General features: G+C 48.2%; 1 protein-coding gene across 3 annotated transcripts in view; it reads left to right on the plus strand.

The window, feature by feature from the left end:
* FGF18 (fibroblast growth factor 18) overlaps positions 1–21,407 on the plus strand; it is a 64,020-nt gene that overhangs the window by 36,060 nt on the left and 6,553 nt on the right. Inside the window, exons 4-5 of one of the 3 annotated variants that reach the window (XR_005258574.1) lie at positions 12,363–12,469; positions 14,635–15,249. Coding sequence is in view for 2 of the 3 variants with exons in the window: in XM_038150423.1 (XP_038006351.1) it covers positions 12,363–12,469; positions 14,635–14,814 (287 nt within the window). In the remaining variant the exon portion in view is untranslated. Of the gene's footprint in view, positions 1–12,362; positions 12,470–14,634; positions 20,266–21,407 lie in introns of those variants that run through there. The other 2 variants (XM_038150423.1, XM_038150421.1) reach the window with 2 other exon arrangements.

Consider the following 21,407-nt stretch of genomic DNA (forward strand, 5'->3'; position numbering starts at 1 on the left):
AGCCTGATAAAGCTGCCACAGTGTAATCAAGTCATGGTAGAGAGTTGCTGATGTTGGGTACCAGCTGCTGAGCTCCCCTGTCGCCTTTGTCAGCATGAGCTTCATTTCTAACCCACACAGACAGACCTTCTTCTTGGAATCCCCTCTTCAGAGGAAGGGTTGGTCTTCCTGCCACTGCCAGCCTCACCTCTGCTTCTGGCTGTGCTCTGGGTCAGGGTGGAGGCTGCTGCTGCTCCTGCTACGGGTGTGTGGGCAGCTGACAACTGCATGGCACCAGTTTCTAACTTAAGCACTCTATTTCACTGAGGGCAATGGCCCAGTGCATCCCTGAAAAACAATGAATGGCTGAGGATTTATTTGTGCACTCTGGGCCAGGCTGAGGCTGCAGCCTGTGTTGCATGTGTGACTCTGCTGAGACCCCAGAGCAGGACTTTGAGGGTTCCCCAGAACCTTTCACTGCTGTCTTCAGCCACAAGCCCCACTCCCCACATCTGAATATTCAGTTACATTACCCCCTTGCAAATGGCTCAGCAGTCACCTCCGGGAGTGGTGAGAAGAGAGCTGGAACTGTTAAGCCTCTGCACAAACACGAAGGCAAGGAGCTGATGGGAAGAGCTTGTGGGAGGGGGTGGATTTGCAAATGGTGTCCTCCTGTTTACACTGGACCACTGGGTAGGACAGGGCAATGCAGAGGAGCTGCCATCAGACAGTTAGAGTAATATTTATTACTAAATTAATAGAATGCTTGTTATAATTATTGTATCAATTAATAATTATTACTTATAATATTTACAAATAAATACAAACATTATTATTAAATTAATATGACATTCATCAATGCTCTGCTTGCTTTGGGAGTAAGTAGTCCTAAGCTTGTGGTCTGAGCACAGACTGGGCTGTTAGGTATTGCCCACCTCAAGGTCATCGTGAAGCTTTGTTAATTAATAAGCAGAAAGTTTTGCTCAGAGCCCTGAGCAGCAGGTGATAAGTCAGCTGAGCATGTTGCAGGAAGGATAGGTAATCACAGGGAAAGCAGCACTGCTCTGCGTTACCCTGTTGCAGCGGCTTCCAGAGTGTGGTCAGCAGGACATTGTGATGGTGGATCAGAAATATGACTAATTCTTGTTAATGATCAACATCAAAAACTAAGAACATGTAGAAAAGCAAAGATGTCCTTGTGTCTAAAGTGCCTGTAATCTGCTTCTCAGAGCTGGGTACCAGAATATCCCTTTGATTCTCAAAGGTAATTGCACCTCTTAATTAGATGGAGAAAAAAATTTCCGCAGCCTGAGATCTTGCTATATGAATTATAATTAACCCCTTGGCAGTGGAAGTTGAGATTTCCTGCCCCTGAGCACAAATGCAAAACGCATTAACAGCACCTGACATCAGGCCCTGAGCAGCCAAGGGTCAGGCTGCTACCCCAAAATCCAGCTGCACTCCCCAGTGCAGCGGGGAAATGGCAAGGAAGCCACGGGAACCCAAGGGGAAGCTCCAAATACACCATTTGAGGGGGTTTGACCTGCTTTCTTTTCAGAGCTGCAAATGTCACAACAGGAAGGACAACACAGAAAAAAACAAACCCGACTCCGGGGAAGAGCTGAGACCGAGGAGAGGAGTGGATTGTGAGGCGACATGGCCGGGTGCCCCGTCGTGAGAATGGCACTGGTGCTGCCGCCCCACACACCTCCCGTCCAACCATTGTCTGGTGCCAGACACACTTGGCTGTGCCTGTTGTGTGCAGGGCTGGGCCACCCACTGCTGTCATTCACCAGCATCCTGCTTTTTTGTCTCCTTTTCATTGCGCCTGCTGGGGAATGAGCGTTAACTCTTCACACCAGCAGTGACCTGTGGTGAAGTGCCAGGTTGGGCAGCTGGTGGCAGGGAGGTGACAGCATGGCTGGGGGATGGGGGCTGCCCCGAGCCTGTCTGCGCGTGTGACACTTCCCTGCCTGCTCCCCTCATCCACACTGTGACCTCGGAGGAGGGCCAGACCTGCTGAGCACCTGGAAAGCCACTCCACAGAGTCACAGAACGGTTTGGTTTAGAGGGGATTGTAAAGGTCAGGTAGTTCCCCACCAGGAGCTTGCATTCAAGCTCCTTAGTCCGTGTTAGCTGGTTCCTCTGCTCCTTTGGGGTCCTGGATGGAGAAGTGGCTTCCTTCTGGCGCAGGTCAGGCTGCAGCTTTGTGCTGGGCTATAAAGCCCTCGGAGAGGGTGTTGTTGGCCAGGGGCTGTCTCTTGTCCCACCACTGTGGTGTGTCCTTGGGTTCCTCTATTCTGGTGGCGCTGGCCATGACTGTCTCAGCCATGATTGCTGAATTCAGGTGGTGGCAGCAAACATGGCGAGACTTGGTCACCTTGGCAGGGTTCAAAGGTGGCTTTGTCCTCCCATGGCAAAGATGGGGGCAGCCCGGTGCTTGGGCTTGGCACACAGATGTGGCCAGCACATCTCCCTAAAAATATTCCGGTCTTTGTAGGTGTAGGGGTGGGCAATTCTCTGTGCACTCCAAAGGCTGGAGGGAGATAACGGATGGGGAGTCAGAAGGTGTCCTGGGGAGGAGGGATGTGCTTGCTGGTGTGGGGTAGTGAGTGTTGGAAGGAGGTTTAGGTTTGTCCTCTGTCTGTATGTCTGCAGGTCCTTGGAGTGCATTCTGTGCTGATTGCAGAACTGAGCACAGAGCCCTCCAAGCTAAGTGAGCTTTGTCAATCCCAGTTTGGATGCGTGTGGGCTGCACACCTACAGCAGAGATGTCTCCTGCCAGTGTGGCACCCGCCACCTCCAGGCATCTTTTGCCATGCAGGTCCTTGGGGCCACCCCTTCAGGGTGGGGAGAGGAGGGCAGGATGGTCCATCCCAGGGAGGACAAGAAAGAGTGGAGAGAATTTTGGATCAAAACATTGGGCTGAGTCTGAGCTTTAAAGGTAGCCTGGGTCTCTAGATAAACTGAAATAAATAGCAAATAATATAATATAATACAGATTTTCTGCTGTCAATGCTGCTTCTCTAAACTCAGAATGCCCCCCCCCAAAGCTATTGGAGCTATTACCTCTTTTCTTTGCTGCTCTTTATAATGCCATAGATGAGGACTGACTTAGTTCTGTACTTGACTTATTTTTTATATTAAGATTTAACATGGGATCTGCTTTTCTTAACCCAAACACTTACGGTTTGAATGAAGAATTATATTTGAGATTTTTAAAGTACCTTTATTAAAACGTAAAACTAATTTTACAGTTCTGACAGCTCTTATTTAAATACCCAGTGCCAGATGCCTTTTGTCCCAAATGATTTCAGGAAAGAAAAAAAAAGACTTTTAAAACTTCTCATGCAATTAAAATGCAGTAAAAGGGAAGTATATAGTCTTACATATGCTGAGGACTAGGGGTAACAGTTTAAGAGAAGTCCTGTGATAAATGTTTCCAAAAATAAATATGTGAAACCAAAGGTGTTAAAGGGAGAGTTAATGTGATACCTGATTTTTGGAGGTTGTTGTGTTATTTCTGTTGCTCATGCCCAGAGAACAGTTGTAAGAACTGTGCTGTGTCTGTAGGGAGAAACCTCTCCAAAGGGGGTGGTGCTTTTCTCCACGGTCCTTCCCCTGAGGCACTCTTCAGGGTGCAGCTGGTTCCAGGTGTCCCCAGGTGCTGTAAGAAAATCAGTCCTTGCCCATGTCTTTTAACCCTTACTCCAAAATAGTCACACTCTCTTATATCCTTTGACCCAACAGTGACGATTTTCTGTACTTCATTTAATAATGTTATCTTTTATTTGGCAAAAGGGAGCTTCAGCAGCACAAGCATTAAGAAGTCAGGTATCTTTGAAACTGTGTTTGTGACCATGTCTAAGAGCAAATCCTGCTTAAAATCTTTAAACAGAAAGGAGTTTTCCCCATGTGCCAGAACATTTTCTTCTGGTAGGTTGTGCTGCTGCCTTTGCTCCTTTGGGTTTCAGAGCCACAAGAATCCCACTGAAAACACCAGAGCATCCTGCAACTTTATTTTACATATTTTTCACTTGTTGAAAGAAGTGAATGTTATGAGTCCCTTTGAGAAAATGCATGGATACACTTCTACTCTGATCCATAAAATTAATTATCTTAATTTCAGCTTTTACTGGTGCAGAATAAGGACCCTGCTTGGTAGAACTTGACATCTTTGTGTATCGGGCATGTCTGATAATCTTAATTCAATCTATACTGCAGATGCTTACACATTTGTCCAGATCTGCCCCGTTTTGGAGCACTCACAAACACAGCAGTGGAGCCTGGACAGGCTGACTTCTGGAGTGTGTGGAACCATCTCAGTGTTGGTATGTGGGAGAGATTTATGTGTTTGGGACTCCTCAGAAAGAGGAGATGGTGGTGCTGACATCATTCCTACTGCATCCCTAGGGATGAGCAGCCCGCCAGCAGCTGCCTGAGGGAGGTGGGCAGTGCTGCAGGGTCGCTGTGCTCTGTCCTGAGCTCCTGGGCACACACGGAGCAGCTCTGTCCTGAGCTCCTGGGCACACACAAGAGCACATGGGTTCCTGGGCTGGTCATTCTCTCCTTATTGTTATTTTTGTGTACATCAGTGTTTTTATTTGGTCCAGCTGAGACTGGGAACAAGAGACTCAAAATGCCTTCCTTGGGGTTTGTTCTTGCAGTAATTCTAACCCTCTGTGGGGACGGGAAAGGTTCACACTCTTTCCAGACCCGAGAGACTCCAGCGCTTTGGATGCGTTTCAGCGAGGAGCTCAGGGCCAGGTTCTGAGGTCGTTGTCTGTTGGGCTTGACTGTGTCAGTAGGAGTTTATTCAAATGAGAATGATCAAAGACATCAGGGTTTGGCCCTTTATTTTTCATTTTAGGTGCCTTTTCAAGCATAACAGATCTTCTGAACTTTTTTGAGGCTCATCCTTCAGTAATTCCAGACTCAGAGCCTGGCAGCTTGTCAGGCAGTTTTCCTGCCTCTGTGGAAATACTGTCCACTTGAGCTGTGCTTGGAGGCAGCAGGACACCCTGGTGAGATAGAGGAATTTCTGTGCTAACATTCTGAACGTTTCTCTTTCCAGGCTTATTTCTTAGTCATGGCAAGTTTGCAGGTGGCAAAGTTCAGGGCAGAATTTGTTCACAGCTGTCCCCGCCCAGGCGTTTTTAAAGCACACAACCTACCCGCCTCTGCTTTTACTGAATCTTGTCTAGATAAGCTTATTCACCATTGTTGAAGCAACTGCCAAAATATTTTTAGTGTTTCTTATGGTGAATTATGTATGAAACATCTGCAAGAGGTCAAGTCTGATTCCCACTGCTTAGTCCTGTTTTCTTAGATGTACAAAAGGGTGCAAATGGCTCCATGTTAGAATGACAGTGTTTTGCATTCATTTCTCACATGGCTAAGGGATGACCAGCCTCTGGGTAGTACCAGCTTGGGCCAGTAATATGGTACTTATAGCTCCGATGGGGGGTGTTTCTCTGTGTGTTTATTTGTTTTGTTTTTCACAGAATTACAGATTTAGGGATTTACTGAAGTTTTATTTAAGTTGGTCAAAAATCTGTTAGACCTACCTTGATATTTATTCTGATCTGATTCTGGTCTTGTATCTGTTGAACTCTCAAACAATTTTCATATGTGTAGGCTAATAAAAGACCTCAAATTAGCACATTTTCATTTAAGCTTCTCTCAAGATGTGGTGACTAGACTGAGTTTGTAGGGACTATGTTTGGAAGCTTTGTCAGCCAATAGGAGCCTGGGCAGTCTGGGGAAGAGGACTTGTATGTTTTAGAACCTCCTTTTTACTTTTATAGTGCCATTCTGGCATAAACAACACATCTCTACAGGCTGGGGAGGCAGAATCTGCCTGAGATGGTCACTGAGATGCTTGAGGAACACCAACTCAGCATCGTCTCCTGGGTGTGTTTTGTTATCCACTGCTGAAGTGGTAGGGAAATTTTTTGGGTGGGCATCCCTACAGGTACGAGCTCTGTAATGGTCCAGGCCAGGTTGGACAGGGCTTTGAGCAACCTGGTCCAGTGGAAGGTGCCCCTGCCCAGGGGGTTGGGACTGGCTGAGCTTGAAAATCTCTTCCAACCCAACCATTATATGATTTCATGTTTCTAGGAATGGTGTGTCAGGCTTAAATAGGCAGTGTTATTAAATAGTGGAGAATGATACCAAACAGCCTGAGAGTGATACTTTCTGTCCTGACCATCCCGGGCTGTGCACCCTGTGGGCTGACTGCAGCACAGCGTGTCCTGCCTGCACAGCTGGCCGGGGCTGGGCACTCGGGCTGGTGTGCTTGGCACCAGCATGGAGATTCTTGCGTGTCTTGGCCCTGAGTGCTGCAGACGAGCCCAGGGAGCGCCAAGGGATAGCTCAGAGTGCTGGATGTGGGACAGGAGGCTCCCTGGTTTGAGGCGGTGCTGCGGGAGTGGGAGCGCCCGAAAGCATCGCCCGGAGCCTGAAGCTCCCGTCGGCTGCTGCAGAGGGGAAGCCCCGGGGGAGGCGTGCCAGGAGGGGAAGGTGGGCTCCGTGCCGGGGTCCTGCACCTTTCCCCTCGGGCTGCGGGTGGGCAGTGAGCAGCACACAGCCCTCGGGGGAAGCTGTCCCCAAAGCCTGTCCCAGGCTGTGCTCCCACCCTGCCGGCGCTGGCAGAGGCGGGACCCTGCAGCCGTGTAGGGGTCTTTATCAGCACTCGAGGGACTTCCGATGTGTGTGAAGTCCTTTGTGTGGAAGTATTTACAAGATCAGGTTGCTGTAGTGGAAATGCCTTTGAGGTCTTTGCTGCATTATAGATTTTCTTCAGATGTCTCCCATGCAAATATTTAACCTGTCTGGTTCCTGAGCTACTGAGGCTATTCTGCGGGTGGCAGGTTGTGCCTGCAGCCTGTCCTTTGTTCACACAGAGCCCTCGCTCCTGCTTCCCTTCCCACCCCGTGATGGGGCAGGAAAACCTGCCGGGGACTTGGCACTTGGTGTATGTGTTGATGCCCTGAGGACCTTACACCCCAAAAGGTCGTTTTCCCCAGGTGCAACAGTTAGGGTGCTGACCGAGTGAAAGTTACAGTGTTTAAAAGAAATCCTCATTTACAGTAACAGCATTTTTCAAACCTTGGATCAGGACTGGGAGCTGCTCCCTGGGCAGCCTCTGCTGACACCAAGCTCTTCCCTGGCTCCTGCAACATAGCTGAAACACGGTGGCTTAAAATAGACAATATCTGGAGCCTGGGCCTCAGAGCTGCTCTTAGTCTTCTTCCCCACGAACATACCTTTTAATAATTTGATGTGCGTATGCTGTGCTCAGGAGAGACAGGATGAGCTCAGGGCAGTGGTATGTGGGTCAGAGCACCAGCCTCCCTGATTGGGGGGGTTACTCCTGATTTGCACCTGAGTATTTGAGAAGGGAGCTGGGTTCTGTGGATTATAACTATTAAATACCATTCAGTTTGCAGGACTATGCAAGTGTGCAGACAAAACTCAGGGATGCAGCCTTGATTCCCTCACTGGGCCACAGGCTGCAGGCTTCATTAGACCCTCCAGACTTCACCTAATTTTGGTGTTATTCCCTCATCATTATATCATGACTATGGAGACAGGGTCATTCTCTCCTGTGTTGTGGTCGTGGAAGGGATTCATGTGGTTTTGGTAGGGGTAGGCAGTGTTTGAACAGATTTCAACTATTTTAAGCGCTGTTGCCCATGGTAGGAGTCACAGGAGAAGATTCAGTCTCAGCAGAGTGGATTTTGCTCTCCCATCAGATGTGATCTATGCACTGTGAACAATGGGAATGTACTGGTTTGCAGCACCAGGGTAAGGTGCTGTGCTCCCAGCCTCAGTGTGTCAGTGCATCCTTTTCATTAGCTGGAAATGGTTTCAAGTCTGAGAATGGTTCCCTTGACTGTTTCAGAAAAGAAAGTGCAACCAAAGCAACAAAATCTTTGTCTCCTCTGAGATCCTTTCCCCCAGTGTCTTACCAGCTGCAAGGTGCCTGTGGACAGTGTAAGCAGCTGTGTTCCTTCTCCCTGTGGCTCCCTTTGCAGGGGTTTCACCTGCAAAAAACCACAAACCAGTGGATAGACTTGAAGTATCCAGTCCTTCTGTACCCTTCTTGTGTTTTCCCCTTTATCTCTTTCTTTATCTGGACCTGAGGATTTTGTGATTGGTATTTGTAAACCTTACACTTCTCAGGTGCCCTCGTTCTCCTCTCTTTCCCTGTGCTTTTCTGGCTCCTGTCCTCCCACTCCAGGGAAATATCTGAAAGATAATTTGGCATATTTTCTGCCACCTTCACATATCTCCCTGACTTCATGTTTTCTTAGCTGGTAGATAGCTTTTCAACATATATATGTGTGTGTGTGTATATATATATATATATATATAATATATATATAATATATATATATAATCCTTTTCACCTAGACTTGTGAGGAATTCCAGTGTCTTCCAGTGGGAGTTTTCAGGAAGGTTTAAGTTAAATGGGCCAATAATGCAAAACATGTAGCAGGAGATCTCACCCTCTAAAGACATCTTTTCTCTTTTGCTCTTTATTTTATTCCCCTGGAAAATATATCAGAATATCTAGCTGTCAAAGAATTTAAACAATAACACCTGATCTGAAGATTGGAGGATTGGAGCACAGGGCCTTTGAAAATAAAGATTGTAATCTCTGTGTGGTGTGTCCAGGGACAGATGGGGGCTGGAAGTCAGGGGTGCCGAGCAGCAGAGTCCTGTGGGGCTGCTGCTCTGGCATGGTGGCACTCATTTCACCTGGACTCTCCTGTACATTCTCTTGGATTTTCCCTGGCACTTCCATTGTGCTATGGCATACTTATCACAGGACAGGACAGCATCCAAGTCCAGTTTGAATTAATGTAAAATGTGTTGATGTTGGCTGAGCTTTTCTCCTGCTGTGTGTGAGTGGAGGGGGAGACATGAGCAGCCCCTTGTGCTGGGTCAGCCTCCCCCCCTAGGAACTCTGGTTGCATCCTTCAGGGCTGGGATTCATCCCAGAGGATTTCAGATGTGTTGTTTAAGGTGCCTGTCCCTGCTCCTGAGAGAACTTAGGGAGATGCCTGTTGCACAAAGAAGCATCAGCTGTCGGGGTGCTGCAGAGCCCTGGGTTATAGCCAGCTGGGTTATAACCCACCCTAGAGCTGCACAGATGTCTCTTGTAGAATAGAGGGTCAGGGATCCCTAGAAAGAAGATGTTTCCAACATCTTAAGACTCAGATTTTGCAGAAGTGGGAAACCTCTGGGAGGTCCTGGTCTGTCCTAGTGCAGCTCAGGTCACAGCAGGGATCAGACATCCTCTGCTGAACCTCCTGGCCTCTGTTCCCACTCCTCGGCACCAGGTGCAGGATGGTCCCTCAGGTTTGGGCTGTCTGTCGAGGCCCTGGGATGGATACTGCTCTGTTTGCCAGCACAAATGTCTCACTGCATACCTGTCTATCCTCTGTTGCTCAGGCTGTGCCGTGGCACTTTCCTGGGAGGGATCTCAGGCTGCTGTAACCTCTGCAGCCCGCAGGAAAGGTGACTTCCATCTAGTTCTAAATTATGACATTATTTTATTAGATCTTTAAACTTTAGTTAATTTTTTTATTTAAAAAGGGGGAGGAAGGTATCATATTTTAATTAGTAGTGGTGCCAAAGGAGTCCTAGATTAATTATTTGAAATCACTCCATCCAGATGGTTTTAATTTTCACAGCAGGGAACCGGCATCTTTTTAAGGTGATATTTTTCAAATTAAAATCAGCTTGGATATTAGTCATACTGGCTGCAGAGCGAGGGGGTGGGGAACACAAGCCAGTGTGCCCTATGTTTGTCCATCTGAGCACGGGCTGCAACGGGGACCTGCGTCAGAGGGGTGGGAGCTGCTGGCTGTCCCGTGGCACCACAGCTCATGGCTCTCTGGAGGGTTTTGTCGGTGTTAGCTCCTCCTTTGGCTGGCCAGAGCCTGCATCTGATGTTCAGAGTCACTCTCAGCAGCTTTTTACCTCTCAGGCTGGAGTGGACAGGGAATGCCTCACAGCTCCGAGGGAGCTGCGCTGTCCTGTTCTGGCCTGTGTGGAGCCCTCGGCTGACCCCTCTGCTGGGTGGCCCCACACCAGTGTTCGTGCCCGGGTGGTTTGGCCGCTGTACATCTGTGGGCAGCTCCTTGGTGCTCTGGGTGTCGGCCATGGCTCCTGGACCAGGCTTTGTTGGCTCCACAGCCTTCACTCGTGCTGGCTGCTGGACTCCTGCTTTGAGGCTGACCTCCATCTTCTGCTCATGTGAGGAGAAGCTCTTTCAGAGTCACCTCTTTAAAGGCAGACAGTCCCACCTTTGCTGTTCCCTTGTCTGTTAGTGCTGCATTGCACCTGAGCAGCCTCCCTGAGCTTCCTGGAGGCAGTGGGCACTCACCGGGTTCCAGCCATGCTGCTCAGCCTGCCCTGGAGGAGCTGGCCTTGGCCCTTGGTGCCATCACCCCCCTCCTGGCTGGCTCACCTTGATATCCTCACTTTCAGGGGTTATTTCTGGCTCGGGGCCCTTCCTCACAGAAGCGGTCGCAGGTTGGATACTGCCCTGGCAGGTGAGGGGACAAAGTGGGCAGCACCAGTTGTTGCTTCAGGCTGCTCTCCATCACAGGTACCTAAACCCATGAGGTGTTTCTGAAAAACTTCCATATCTGTGCATGATTGCAAGTAATATCCTGCTGTAATGCAGGCATTATCCCATTTGCTGTCAGAACGATGTTACAATTTAAATATCCTCTGTGGTAACAAGTTTAACAAAGAGATCTAAATAAATGTAAGCAGCTAGTAACTGGGAAACTTTGAACTTACAGATGTGATTGAGCTGTGAAGGGAAAATTGTTTAGTACCCTTGTGAGTTAAAAGTTTGTGATATTTGCACTGCTGCAGAAGCCAAAAGCTGACTTTACAAGTAGGAAAAATAATAATGTGTTTAAATGAAACAAACTCCTTTTTCTATCCCCACGGTAAATCCTTACAATGAACATATTTGCTCTTAGAGGGCTTTAAAGTTTGAAATATGAATGCCAAAAAGAATGTGACTTTTTGCAGCACAGATCAAACATTCTCCAGAGTTTGGCAAAAGCTGTATTTCTACGGTGGGGCTCAGCACTCACAGGCGTGAGTATTTCCAGAGCAAGAGCGTGGAGCTGCACTTGCTGACACTCACACATTCTTGCATTGTGTTTCAACTATGTCTCCTTTCTCCTCCTCCATGTTGGAGATGGATCCAAACCAAAATGTCCAGTCTGCCTGTTCCTGCCTCTCTGAGGAAATTCCTGGAATCCGAATCTTGAGCATGACTGGAATTTATGTTTAGATTAGAGATGGACTAAAAGGCTGGATTTGGATTTGTCTGGGTTTTTGAGGTGATGATAATGATGATGGCACACTGCTTGTCTGGGTGGCAGCCTGGCCCCTACTGCAGGTACAGCTGTGGCAGAGCAGGGGGTTTATGGAGATGCAGCAGAAATCTGTCCTTTACCCTGGGTCCTGTTGCAAACCAGCTCTGGCATCAATACCCTGCAAGACACTGAGATTGGCCACATTTCTCCCAGCTAGAGCTGGAGACCTCCGTCTGGACTGCCAGAAAGAAATTTGTGACCTCCTGGATGCACAACAAGGCATGGAGGACTTGTGCAGGGTGGGTGTGCATCAGACAGAACAAGCAGTGCCAAATTTCTCCCTGCTAGCTGTTGTGGTGACATTCAGGAGGTCACTGTAATGTTTTGCACTGGAGTGTGTGGCTGAACCACTTCTGGGCAGTGTTTGAGGGCTGCTGGCTGTGGGGAAAGGATTTTCTTTCTCGTCATGCTAATCTTTGATCTTCATGAGAATAAAATCCATTTTCTTACCCTCCAAGAACCCTCCTGCAGCATGAAGGAGAGCGGGGTCATTGGAACAGGCTGCCCATGGCAGTGGTGGCATCACCATCCCCGGTGGTGTTTAAAAGCCATGTAGATGTGACACCTGGGGACAGGGTACAGTGGTGGCCACAACAGTGCTGGGGGAACAGTTGGACTTGACGATCTCAGAGGTTTTTCCAACATAAGCAATTCTCTGGTTCTATTAACACTGAGCTAATGTTGCTGGTAGTGGTGGGGTTGGCGTGACAGATGGAGCCCACACGTGTGTCAGTTATTCTGTGGTAAACCAGCTTTAAATCTGGGGTATCTGTGTGGGAGCGAATGGAGAGGTGTCAGCTCTGCACCGAGCCATGAGCTCAGCCCCTGGTGGTCCCTGGCCTGGGGCTGCGCCCTGCAGAGCACCCGGGCATGGTGTGGTGCAGTGGGGCAGTGCCCCAGGGAGCTCTGCACCCTGTGCCTTCATGGGATCACACTGGTAAATGCATTCTTTTCTTCTTCCTTTCCAAGCCCAGCTTCTAGTGGAAACAGACACTTTTGGAAGTCAAGTCCGGATCAAAGGGAAGGAGACAGATTTCTACCTTTGCATGAACAGGAAAGGCAAGCTAGTGGGGAAGGTAAGTGTTTCCTATTAATTAATCTGTAACCTGAATGTTATACCTTGAGCAGCCTCCTCAAGGCTGTAATGATGTGTTTGAGCCTCATCTGTCAGCCTCAAATGAGGAGCAGGATGGGGGATGTGGGGTTTGCAGGGCAGCTCTTGCTCTCCCAGGGGCTCTCCTGAGCGCTCTATTGACCCCCCCACTAGGCTGCCAAATGAGCCCTGCAGCCTCATGGGGCTCTCCAGTGCTGCTGCAGGTGTGCACAGGGTCTTGTCTCACGGGAGATGTCACCTCAGCATCCCAGTGCCATGGCCACCTCCACAGCACCTTCCTCACCTATCTTTCTTTGGGGGAGCATTCAAATATGAATTTCCCCCAGAATTCCTTTTGGGAAGAATTCAGAGTAGAAGGGCAAGCAAAGCACTGTACTGTGGTTCGTGCTGGGCAGCAGAAAACTCTTTCCTCACAGCCAGGAGCCAGGGACTGGCATGGCACGGCCAGGGCTGGAATCTGAACATTGGGGGATGCCTCCCCAGTGGAAGCATGTAACAAATTACCGTGTGTTCATCCTTTCAGCCCAGCTTGTGTGCTGAAGTAGTATTTTTGTAATTCACACAGTCCTTCTTTATTGCTGGAAAAGCTGGAGGCTTGCTAACCAGGTAGAGGCTTGTGCAAAGCTGAAGTGCCACCAAAAAATAAATGTCAAATAGAATATTCCAGCCTTCAAACCTCTCCTGCGCTCACTTTGCACCACCAGGAGCTCAAATCTGGCATCTCTGTGGCCGTGAAAAAGGAAAGCAGAACTTTGTTTTTAGTCAAGGCAGTGAAAGCCATGCTCCCCAACAGAAACCCGAAACCAAATGGCTCTGATGAAAAATTATTTACTGTTGTGGTCCCAGGAGTGACACCTCTGGGATGCTGCCTTCCCTAGAGGACCCCTCCCTCTTCCACTTGTGCTTCCCTGGGGAGCAGATGCTCTGTGGAGGCTAAGCCCAGGTTATTTGCTGCTAGCCAGAGCCCTGTGCCTGACCTGCTTTGGAGCTCCCTGTCAAGGCAGGAGGCATCCAGGGCACTGCTTAAAATCAGGGAGAAATGGAAATCAGCACTCTGGGAGGGCTGGGGCGAAGCAGCCAATTGTCTCTGCTTGCTGCACTTGTGTTACCACCCTGCATGGGACCCCACTGTTTGGTCTTGGACAGGGAAATTATTTTAACTGGTTTTAAACCATGTTGGATGCTTTTGAAGGTTCCATTGGACCCGAACCTACCTTAGCTTTTTATGTGCCTTAATCTTCCATCCTTTAAATGTGATCACAGCATTTTCCCCAGATCTGAGCATTTTTCCCAGAAATGTTGCAAGGATAACGTTGTTAATGTTTATGAGGTGCTGATACCAGTCATGGAGACCGTAGAGGCACTCAGCTGGAGTAAATTGAGCACAAAACCTTAGAAAAATCCTTTTTCTTCAGCACACCTTGCCCCAGGTGGGTCAGCAGTGGCACAGGGCAGCCCACAGCCTTTCCTGTTTTGAATGGAGTGTCCAGGAGCATGCTGGCAAAGTCAGCATCAGTTTTTCCAAACATACCATATAGTTGTATGGAGTGTGTATTTAAGGCTCATCCCTTGAGTTGGCCCACTGGGCACTGAGGCAGGTCAGTTGTTTCGCTTGTCTCCTTTCAGGCAGCATGAACCTTCCCCTCGCCCCCCACCCCCCGATGTGCTTTTCATGGTGTTAAGCTGGCAAATGTTTTGTTACAAAAAATAAATAAGTCTGTTCTTGTAAATACTGCTGCCCTCCCACCCCAGCCTGCGACAAGTTCCCAAAGCAGCCAACCTGGGCCGGGGAGAAGCTGTGCGGGGCAGGAAAATGTTCAAGGACTCAGGATGTGTTGCCCACATTAACAGCTCCTCATGAGCAACTAAAGAAAACAATAGCATGTCTTCTTGATACCAAAGAGTGTGGTTTTAATTAGTGTCATGGTTTCAGCTCTCTTTGTGGCAAGAGTTTGAGGGAATGCTTTTTAGCCTGAATGCTCTAAACAGCCAGTAAACCCCAAGGAAAACATAAGATAGAAGATACGCCTGGGCTTATACAAATATTTAAGTTCAGTCTGGGGGTGGAGGGGAATGAAGCCCACAAAGTGATTGTTCCATGGTTGTCCTGCTATGTTCGTTTTGCAGGAGAGGAGCCATGGGACCAACCTGGGCCTTTCCTCGGCTCGTTTCCTATTGCCTTGCACTGCAGAATCCCCAACCAGACCAGCAGATGCCATCTGGCTTTGTTCTCCTCCTCACTCAGCAGTTTTGGATCCTTCCCAGTTGAAAACCTGCTTTGAATTTAGTCCCTTTTGTGTCCCATAATCACCTACAAAGAGTGCCACGGTCAGGAGCAGGTTGTTGTTCTCAGCTGGAACTGGTGATGAACACAAGAGCTCCAGAGGTGGACAGGGCTTTTCCCCATCTTGGAGCTGGCTGTGTTGCAGGGAAGCAGATTAACCCCCTGGGGGTAAGAAGAACAGCCTTTGTGTACTTATTTCTGATGATTGCACCTCCAGCAGAGCTTCCCAGCAGAGCCCTCTGATGGAGCCTGCTCAGGAGCCCCAAACCTTGTGGGTTTTGCCTCTCTCAAGTGCTGCTGTGTATGTTCACAGGCAGTAGGGACCAAAGGGCTCAGAGCTGTTTTGGGCAGGCTCCTGACTCTGTTGTAACAGCAGCTGCTGCGGTCACTGGCACTCTGTGATGCTTTGGAAAATGAGACAGGGGATGTGTTGTACAGCAGTGACCTCTCTGTTACAGGTGAGCAGCACCTGGGGAAAACAAAGTAGAGTGTGTTTTTTGTGGATTCTTGGTGTTGTTTTGAAGAAGGCCTAAGAAACGTTTAATTTTATTTCTTTTTTTTTCTTCTGCCCATCTGTTTCTTTGACCATGGGTTTTTGCAGGTACATAAAAATTGTAGGTCCTGAGTTTTCTGGTCTTCCTCAGGTTTTCTGTGGACCACTGAACTTTATTATAAAATCACAGATTTTTTTGGTTGGAAGGGACCTTAAAGCTCATCCCATTCCACCCCTGCCAGGGCAGGGACACCTTCCACTATCCCAGGCTGTTCCAAGGCCCAATATCCAACCTGGCCTGGGACACTGCCAGGGATGCAGGGGCAGCCACAGCTGCTCTGGGCACCCTGTGCCAGTGTCCTCAAAGTAAAGAGTTTCTTCTTTATATCTGGTATAAATTTATCTTCTTTTAGTTAAAGCCATTATTCCCTGTTCTGCTGCAGCAGGTCCTGCTAAAAGGTTTGTCCCCATCTTTCTTTAACCTTTTTTAAATACTGAAAGGCTGCAATAAGTTCTTCCTAGAGCCTTCTCTTCTCCAGGCTTTATGGTGGAATCACACTACAAAGAGAGAGATGAAAATATGAAAATTCAGAACAAGAATGCCAGCTGCTTTTCTGAGAAACTTTTTTTCCTTCTTAAAAAAAATTATTAAACCTGTTTATTTATATCAGGCAGCTGGGTGGCTGAGGGAGAGCTCCAGACAGGTGACACATAATTTGGGTGCCTCCTGGGGACATGTCCCCTGACACCACGTCTGCAGCACTGGCGCCCTCCCAGCACTCCCAACGAGCAGCGTTGAGCTTTGGTCCCCAGGCACAGCCCAGCTCCTGAACAAAAGCTGTGCCAGCCAAAGCTTGGCTGTGCCAGGGCCATGTCATTGGTGCAGGGGACAGGAGGTGGCATGGCCGTGCTGGCCACCAGTGCCTCTCCCAGCCCTGACCAGCAGCACTGTGCTGGTGCCACTCACAGCAGAGACCTGCCTCTCAGTCACAGCATTTTTGCTGGTGTGATAACTGCTTTCCAAGCCAATATATTTATTAATGTTACCAGAAAGTTGCTAATACCATATGGCAAGGCTCTCTGTATTTTTGCAGGACAACAAACAAATTGTTGCTAGATGCCAGACTGCTCTGGCAGAGCTTTTTTCACTGATGCCTGCCAGCAGTAGCCTTTAGGGGATACTAATGATTTGGGGTTGTTTACATTACAGCTTTAAAATAGGAGTTTTCTTGAGGCATGTGTGTGTTTAGTCAGGAAAGTTGGCTAAAAAAACTCTTGACAGCATCAAAGACTGAAGGTGCCCATTGTGGCCTGTAAATGTGCTCTTGGCCCCTGAAACTCTTCTGGCCCCATGGGAGAAGGAGCTGTAGAGGTTTCAGCAGGAGCCTCTCTTTGAAGGGAAGGAGACTCACCTAGGTGGGAGACACCAGGGGATCCTCCAAAGCCTTTTTGATGTACCTGGAGCAGGTTTTCATCAGTTGGCTTTGGTTGAGAGTGAGGTTAAGCTTTCTTGAAAAGCTGTCTTTGAAAAGCTGCTGGTGGAGAACCAGTTCTTCACTGCAGGGCTGGGGGCTGAGGTAAGGGCACTCCAGGATGAGCCCCAAGCCCAGTGCCCTCCACATGCCCCAGTCCTGTGTGACATTTGGGTGCCAGTGCTCCTGGTGCCTGCCGTGCCAGGGCCATCCCGGCAGCCATGCACCTGCAAAGGTGCCGTGAGGTGTGTGGAGAGGGCAGGGCCACCACGGGGCTGCAGTTTGGAACTCTGGTGCAGTACATGAGGTGTTTGCCCTCCTCAGCTTGTATATTTAAAATCAAACCTACCTGCATCTTGGATTTGGGGCAGAGCTCTAGGTTTCACTGGAGTTTGATGCTTATCCAGAATTTTTCAGGACTTGCACAGTATTTGGGTTGCTTGAAAGGGGCTTGTAAAACCTAACAATTTTGAATGCTGAATTTGCAACATAAACATGAGCAGGATTGGTGGGGTGTCAGGTTTAATAGCAGGTGTTTTGTGGATCTCTCTGTGACATGCTCAGCCATAAACCATTCCAACTTGGCATCTCATGCGAAAGCAAAACTTGACATGGCTCTTGCTGGGTCTCGCTCAGATCTTGTTTGGAACTGCAGTCTGGGTCTTCGCTCTCCTGAGAGTTTTGTTTCTTTAAGTCATCTAAATAAACACATTCACTGGACCCTGAAGCCAACCAACTTTGGACATTGCCATACTTTGGACAGGGAGACCTGATCCAGAATTGTCTCAAGTGTCCAAAAATCTGAAATCAGAGCCTGCAGGATTGCAAAGGTCTTAAAAGCAATAAGATGACAAAACCACTTTTATTTTGGTTGGGCCATCAAAATCTTCTGCATTTACCTGATCAGGCTTTTTTCCTGAAACCTGTGGAAAAAAATTGGAATTATTTTTCTGAAAATTTAGAAGCTGAGATTCTCATGAAATTAAAAGTGGAAGTGGAAGCTAAACCACCCTCCTCCATTCTCAGACCCCAAACATCATTGAGAAGCTGGAGACAAGCTGCAAGAAGGGACCTGGGCAGTCCTGGTCCATGGCCAGTTGGATCTGAGTCAGCAGTGCCCTGGAGCCAGGAGGGACATCCCTGTCCTGGGGACATCAGGGGCAAGGGAGGGATTGTCCAGCTGTGCTGTGGGCTGGGGCAGCCTCACCTCCAGTGCTTGGGCAGTTTTGGGCACCAAAATATATGAAAGTCTCCTTTTACCTATATGTGAACATCTCCAGTTAACTTAAGCTTCTCAGCACAGCCATAATTCTTCAAGTGTTTGCTCTGAAATAAAGCAAATGGTCCTTTTATTTTAAAAAAATATATATTCTTCATAGTATTATTTTTATGATAAGGACTCGCAGATACTCCACTGGGGATGTGAGCATTGTATGTCCTGGCTGTGTCAGGGCATCAGAGAGCTGTGTAACACATTTACAGGTTTATTGTGTTTCCTCTTTAGGAAATGTCATGTTTCCTTTGGAAATTTCTAAGAAGCCCCAGCTCTTTCTCAGACTAAGCTTTGCAAAGTCAAGGTTCACTTGCAGACCGAGCTTGTAAGCTTGACCTCTGAATCGTTTCCTTATCCCAAGGCTGCAAGGTGTCTATCCCTTTCCAGGGAAGAAAACCATCTTCTTGAAAGCTGTGTGATAATTTAATTTAATCCTTGCTGTCTTCAGGAAGCAAGCGTCACCATAAAGCTGCTGACCTCCTGTCCCCTGTTTTGTGGTGGATGCAGCTGTGTGTCCTGTTGGACTATTTCAGTTCCCTAAGGTTTAATGTTAATTAAAATTACTGATGGGGATCCCTGAGCCCTGCTCATGCCTTGTCTTGTCTGGGTGGAGAGGGTGTGCTGCTGAATGTATCTTGTGCTGACAGTTATCAAGTTGGATTTAATTGCTTTCCTCACAGCATTTCATCTCCTAAGTGCAATTTTTTGTTGGTCTTGAGCATCTCATAAGCTGAGGGCGATGTTTCTTCTAAGCACTACTTAGCAAATACGTGGATGTATTTAACTGCAAGAAGGAAGGAAGCAGTGCAGCCTTGTCTCTCTCAAATGGGTGCAGCTGAGATCACGTTCAGGGGACTCCTGCTCCTCAAGGACTGTTCGTCCTTGGCTTGCAGTTTGGTTTTGGAGAGGAGGTGAGAAAAGAGAGGCTATTTTTGCAGTGGAGAATAAAACCTGTGCTCTAACTGTAGCAAAATAGAGTCTATTTGATATGGCAGTTACAGAACTATATTTAAGGTCCAAGAAAAGTAGATCCTGCTTAAATACATTTTTGTTCTTGAGATTCTCTTTCTTTGTCTTTTGGGTATCCAAAGATATGAAGTTTTCCCGAGGGAGGACAAGTCTCAAGCCTTGCATTTGTTGCACAGGGATGGAAGTTGATCACTCACAGGCTGGAACAAATCTGGGTGATAATTTTTTGGCACTTGATGGCACTTGATTTGATGATGGATTTTTCTCTTTTCTTAGTAATATAACTTGACGTGAAGAGAACTAATACCATCCTGCATACAAACAATGACCTTTCAGGTTTTAAATTCCCCCCATTTAAGCTTGCCCCAGGGAAAGTGGTGTCACTACTGGAATCTTGGCTGGATGAGACTGCATTTGTTTGAAATTATAACTTACAGTAAGTGTGCATGTTTGTTTAATGTGAATAAATCTGAGACAAACACAGAACTTGCTATGAGGTCAGCAACTCTTCTAGTCTTGTTAGCCTACCCCACTCATCATCTACACCTGGTGTTTTAAACAAATTTTTAAGAAAACATTTCCTGTAGTGGCACACGTCTCTATATCACAGAATCACTGAGGCTGGAAAAGCTCTCCCAGATCATCGAGTCCAAGCTGTGCCTGATGCCCACCTTGTCCCCAGCCCAGAGCACTGAGTGCCGCCTCCAGGCCTTCCTTTGATACCTTCAGGGTTGGGGACTCTACCTCCATAAGCAGGCCCTTCCCATGTTTAACAAATTCCGCCTCATGTCCAGCCTGAATCTCCCCGAAGCCTGAGTCTCTGTCCTCTCGTCCTGTCACTTGTTCCCAGGGAGAAGAGTGACCCCACCTTGCTACAATTATATATTGAATTGAAGCCTACATGAAATACACTGCTGCTCTTAGATGGCTTTTATAGAAAGTTCAAGACTGGCTTGTGGAGGCTGGAAATGACTGCTGGAAAAGAGCTCCCAGCAGAGCCCTTCAGCAGCAGGTTGTGCTTTGTACAGAGGGGTAAAAACACCTTCCCATCCCTTACCATGTGCAGCCGCTCCCAGCTTCCATGTAACTGGACCTGGTGGGTGCAGATAATGGGAGATGCCATAGATCTGCTCAGATATCACATCTGAAACTTGCCTGGGGATTCAGACCTCCTGAAGAGCAACAGCTTCCTGCTCCAGGGAACCTGCAGTTTTGACTTAAGTTTCCTAAATTTTCTCTTGGTTTAATAAAGTTCATTTAAAAAGCAGTTGATATTTCTCCTCATTAAGTACATGCAGCTCTCTGAGATGCAGTTAGGAATGTCTGTCAAGCAAATGTGCATTTTTCCAGGTGAAGCCACCTGGTTTGCCGTAATTCAGGCTGTGGCCACCCTGCTGCAGTGTTGGCAGGAGCCATGGCAGTGACGGAAGGAGCAGGTGAAGAGGCCTGTCCTGGTGTAACCCCAGCCTTGCCTGGTCCAGCCTACAGAGACTCCTTTCATCTGTGTCCTCCTGTTTAACCTGTGACAGAGAGCTCTCCCAGAGCAATGTGAGGATTACTGAACTTAGTTAGAAAAGGGCAATTTTGGAATGGAAGGTGGAAGGAAAGAAAAATTTTAAACTGTTCTCTTCCTTCCATAGTTCCTGCAGCTTGTGTCTGGCTCAGACAGGCACAGGCCTCTGCCAAGCCTGCATGTCCTGACCCACACATGCAGAACCGTGCCCTTTTTTGCCTGTTTTCAGGAGGGATGGGGTGTTCCTGGCACATGTGGGCAGCTGGGGGCAAACGTGGGCAGGGCTGCTTTGGAACGGGGTCTGGAGGGAGATGTGCCCTTCACGGAGCATCTCCTCTCCGTGGTTTTGTGTTACTTCCCTGCCTTGTGAATGCACTTAGATGTCCTGTACACATAATTAACCTCTCTGCTGTGCTGGCAGACACTTTTATTGAACTGCCCATCATGACTCCTAAGTATTTTCCTCGGAGGATTGTGCAGGTTCAGAGGGCAGAGAGCTGGAGGAAACGCGCATGAGGCTGAGTGACTCTTGGCAGTTATGGATGCAGCTTCCCTGATTTACAGCCTGCTCTAGGAGCAGGAATGTGCATTTGGGTCAAGAGGTGTCTCTGTGGTCAGGATGCCTTGTCATAAATCCAAGATGCTGAGCATCACGATGCTGCTGATGGATCTGTCCGATAATGCCCATAAAGTGCAGGGGATGGCTGAGCACTCAGGCTCACTGCTGTGAGTGAGCAGGTTCTGCCACCCCAGAACTGTGGGCTCTGGCAGGGCTGTGCTCACCTCCCCATTGTATTTTCTGACCTGCCTTTAAAAGGTGTGTGTGTCAAGGCGGAGAGGGGCAGTACTAAAAGCTGTGACATTAACACAACTCCTGTATTGCCTCCTTCCACCTG

This window comes from Motacilla alba, chromosome 13, assembly GCF_015832195.1.
Source record: "Motacilla alba alba isolate MOTALB_02 chromosome 13, Motacilla_alba_V1.0_pri, whole genome shotgun sequence".
In the NCBI taxonomy this organism is placed as follows: domain Eukaryota; kingdom Metazoa; phylum Chordata; class Aves; order Passeriformes; family Motacillidae; genus Motacilla; species Motacilla alba.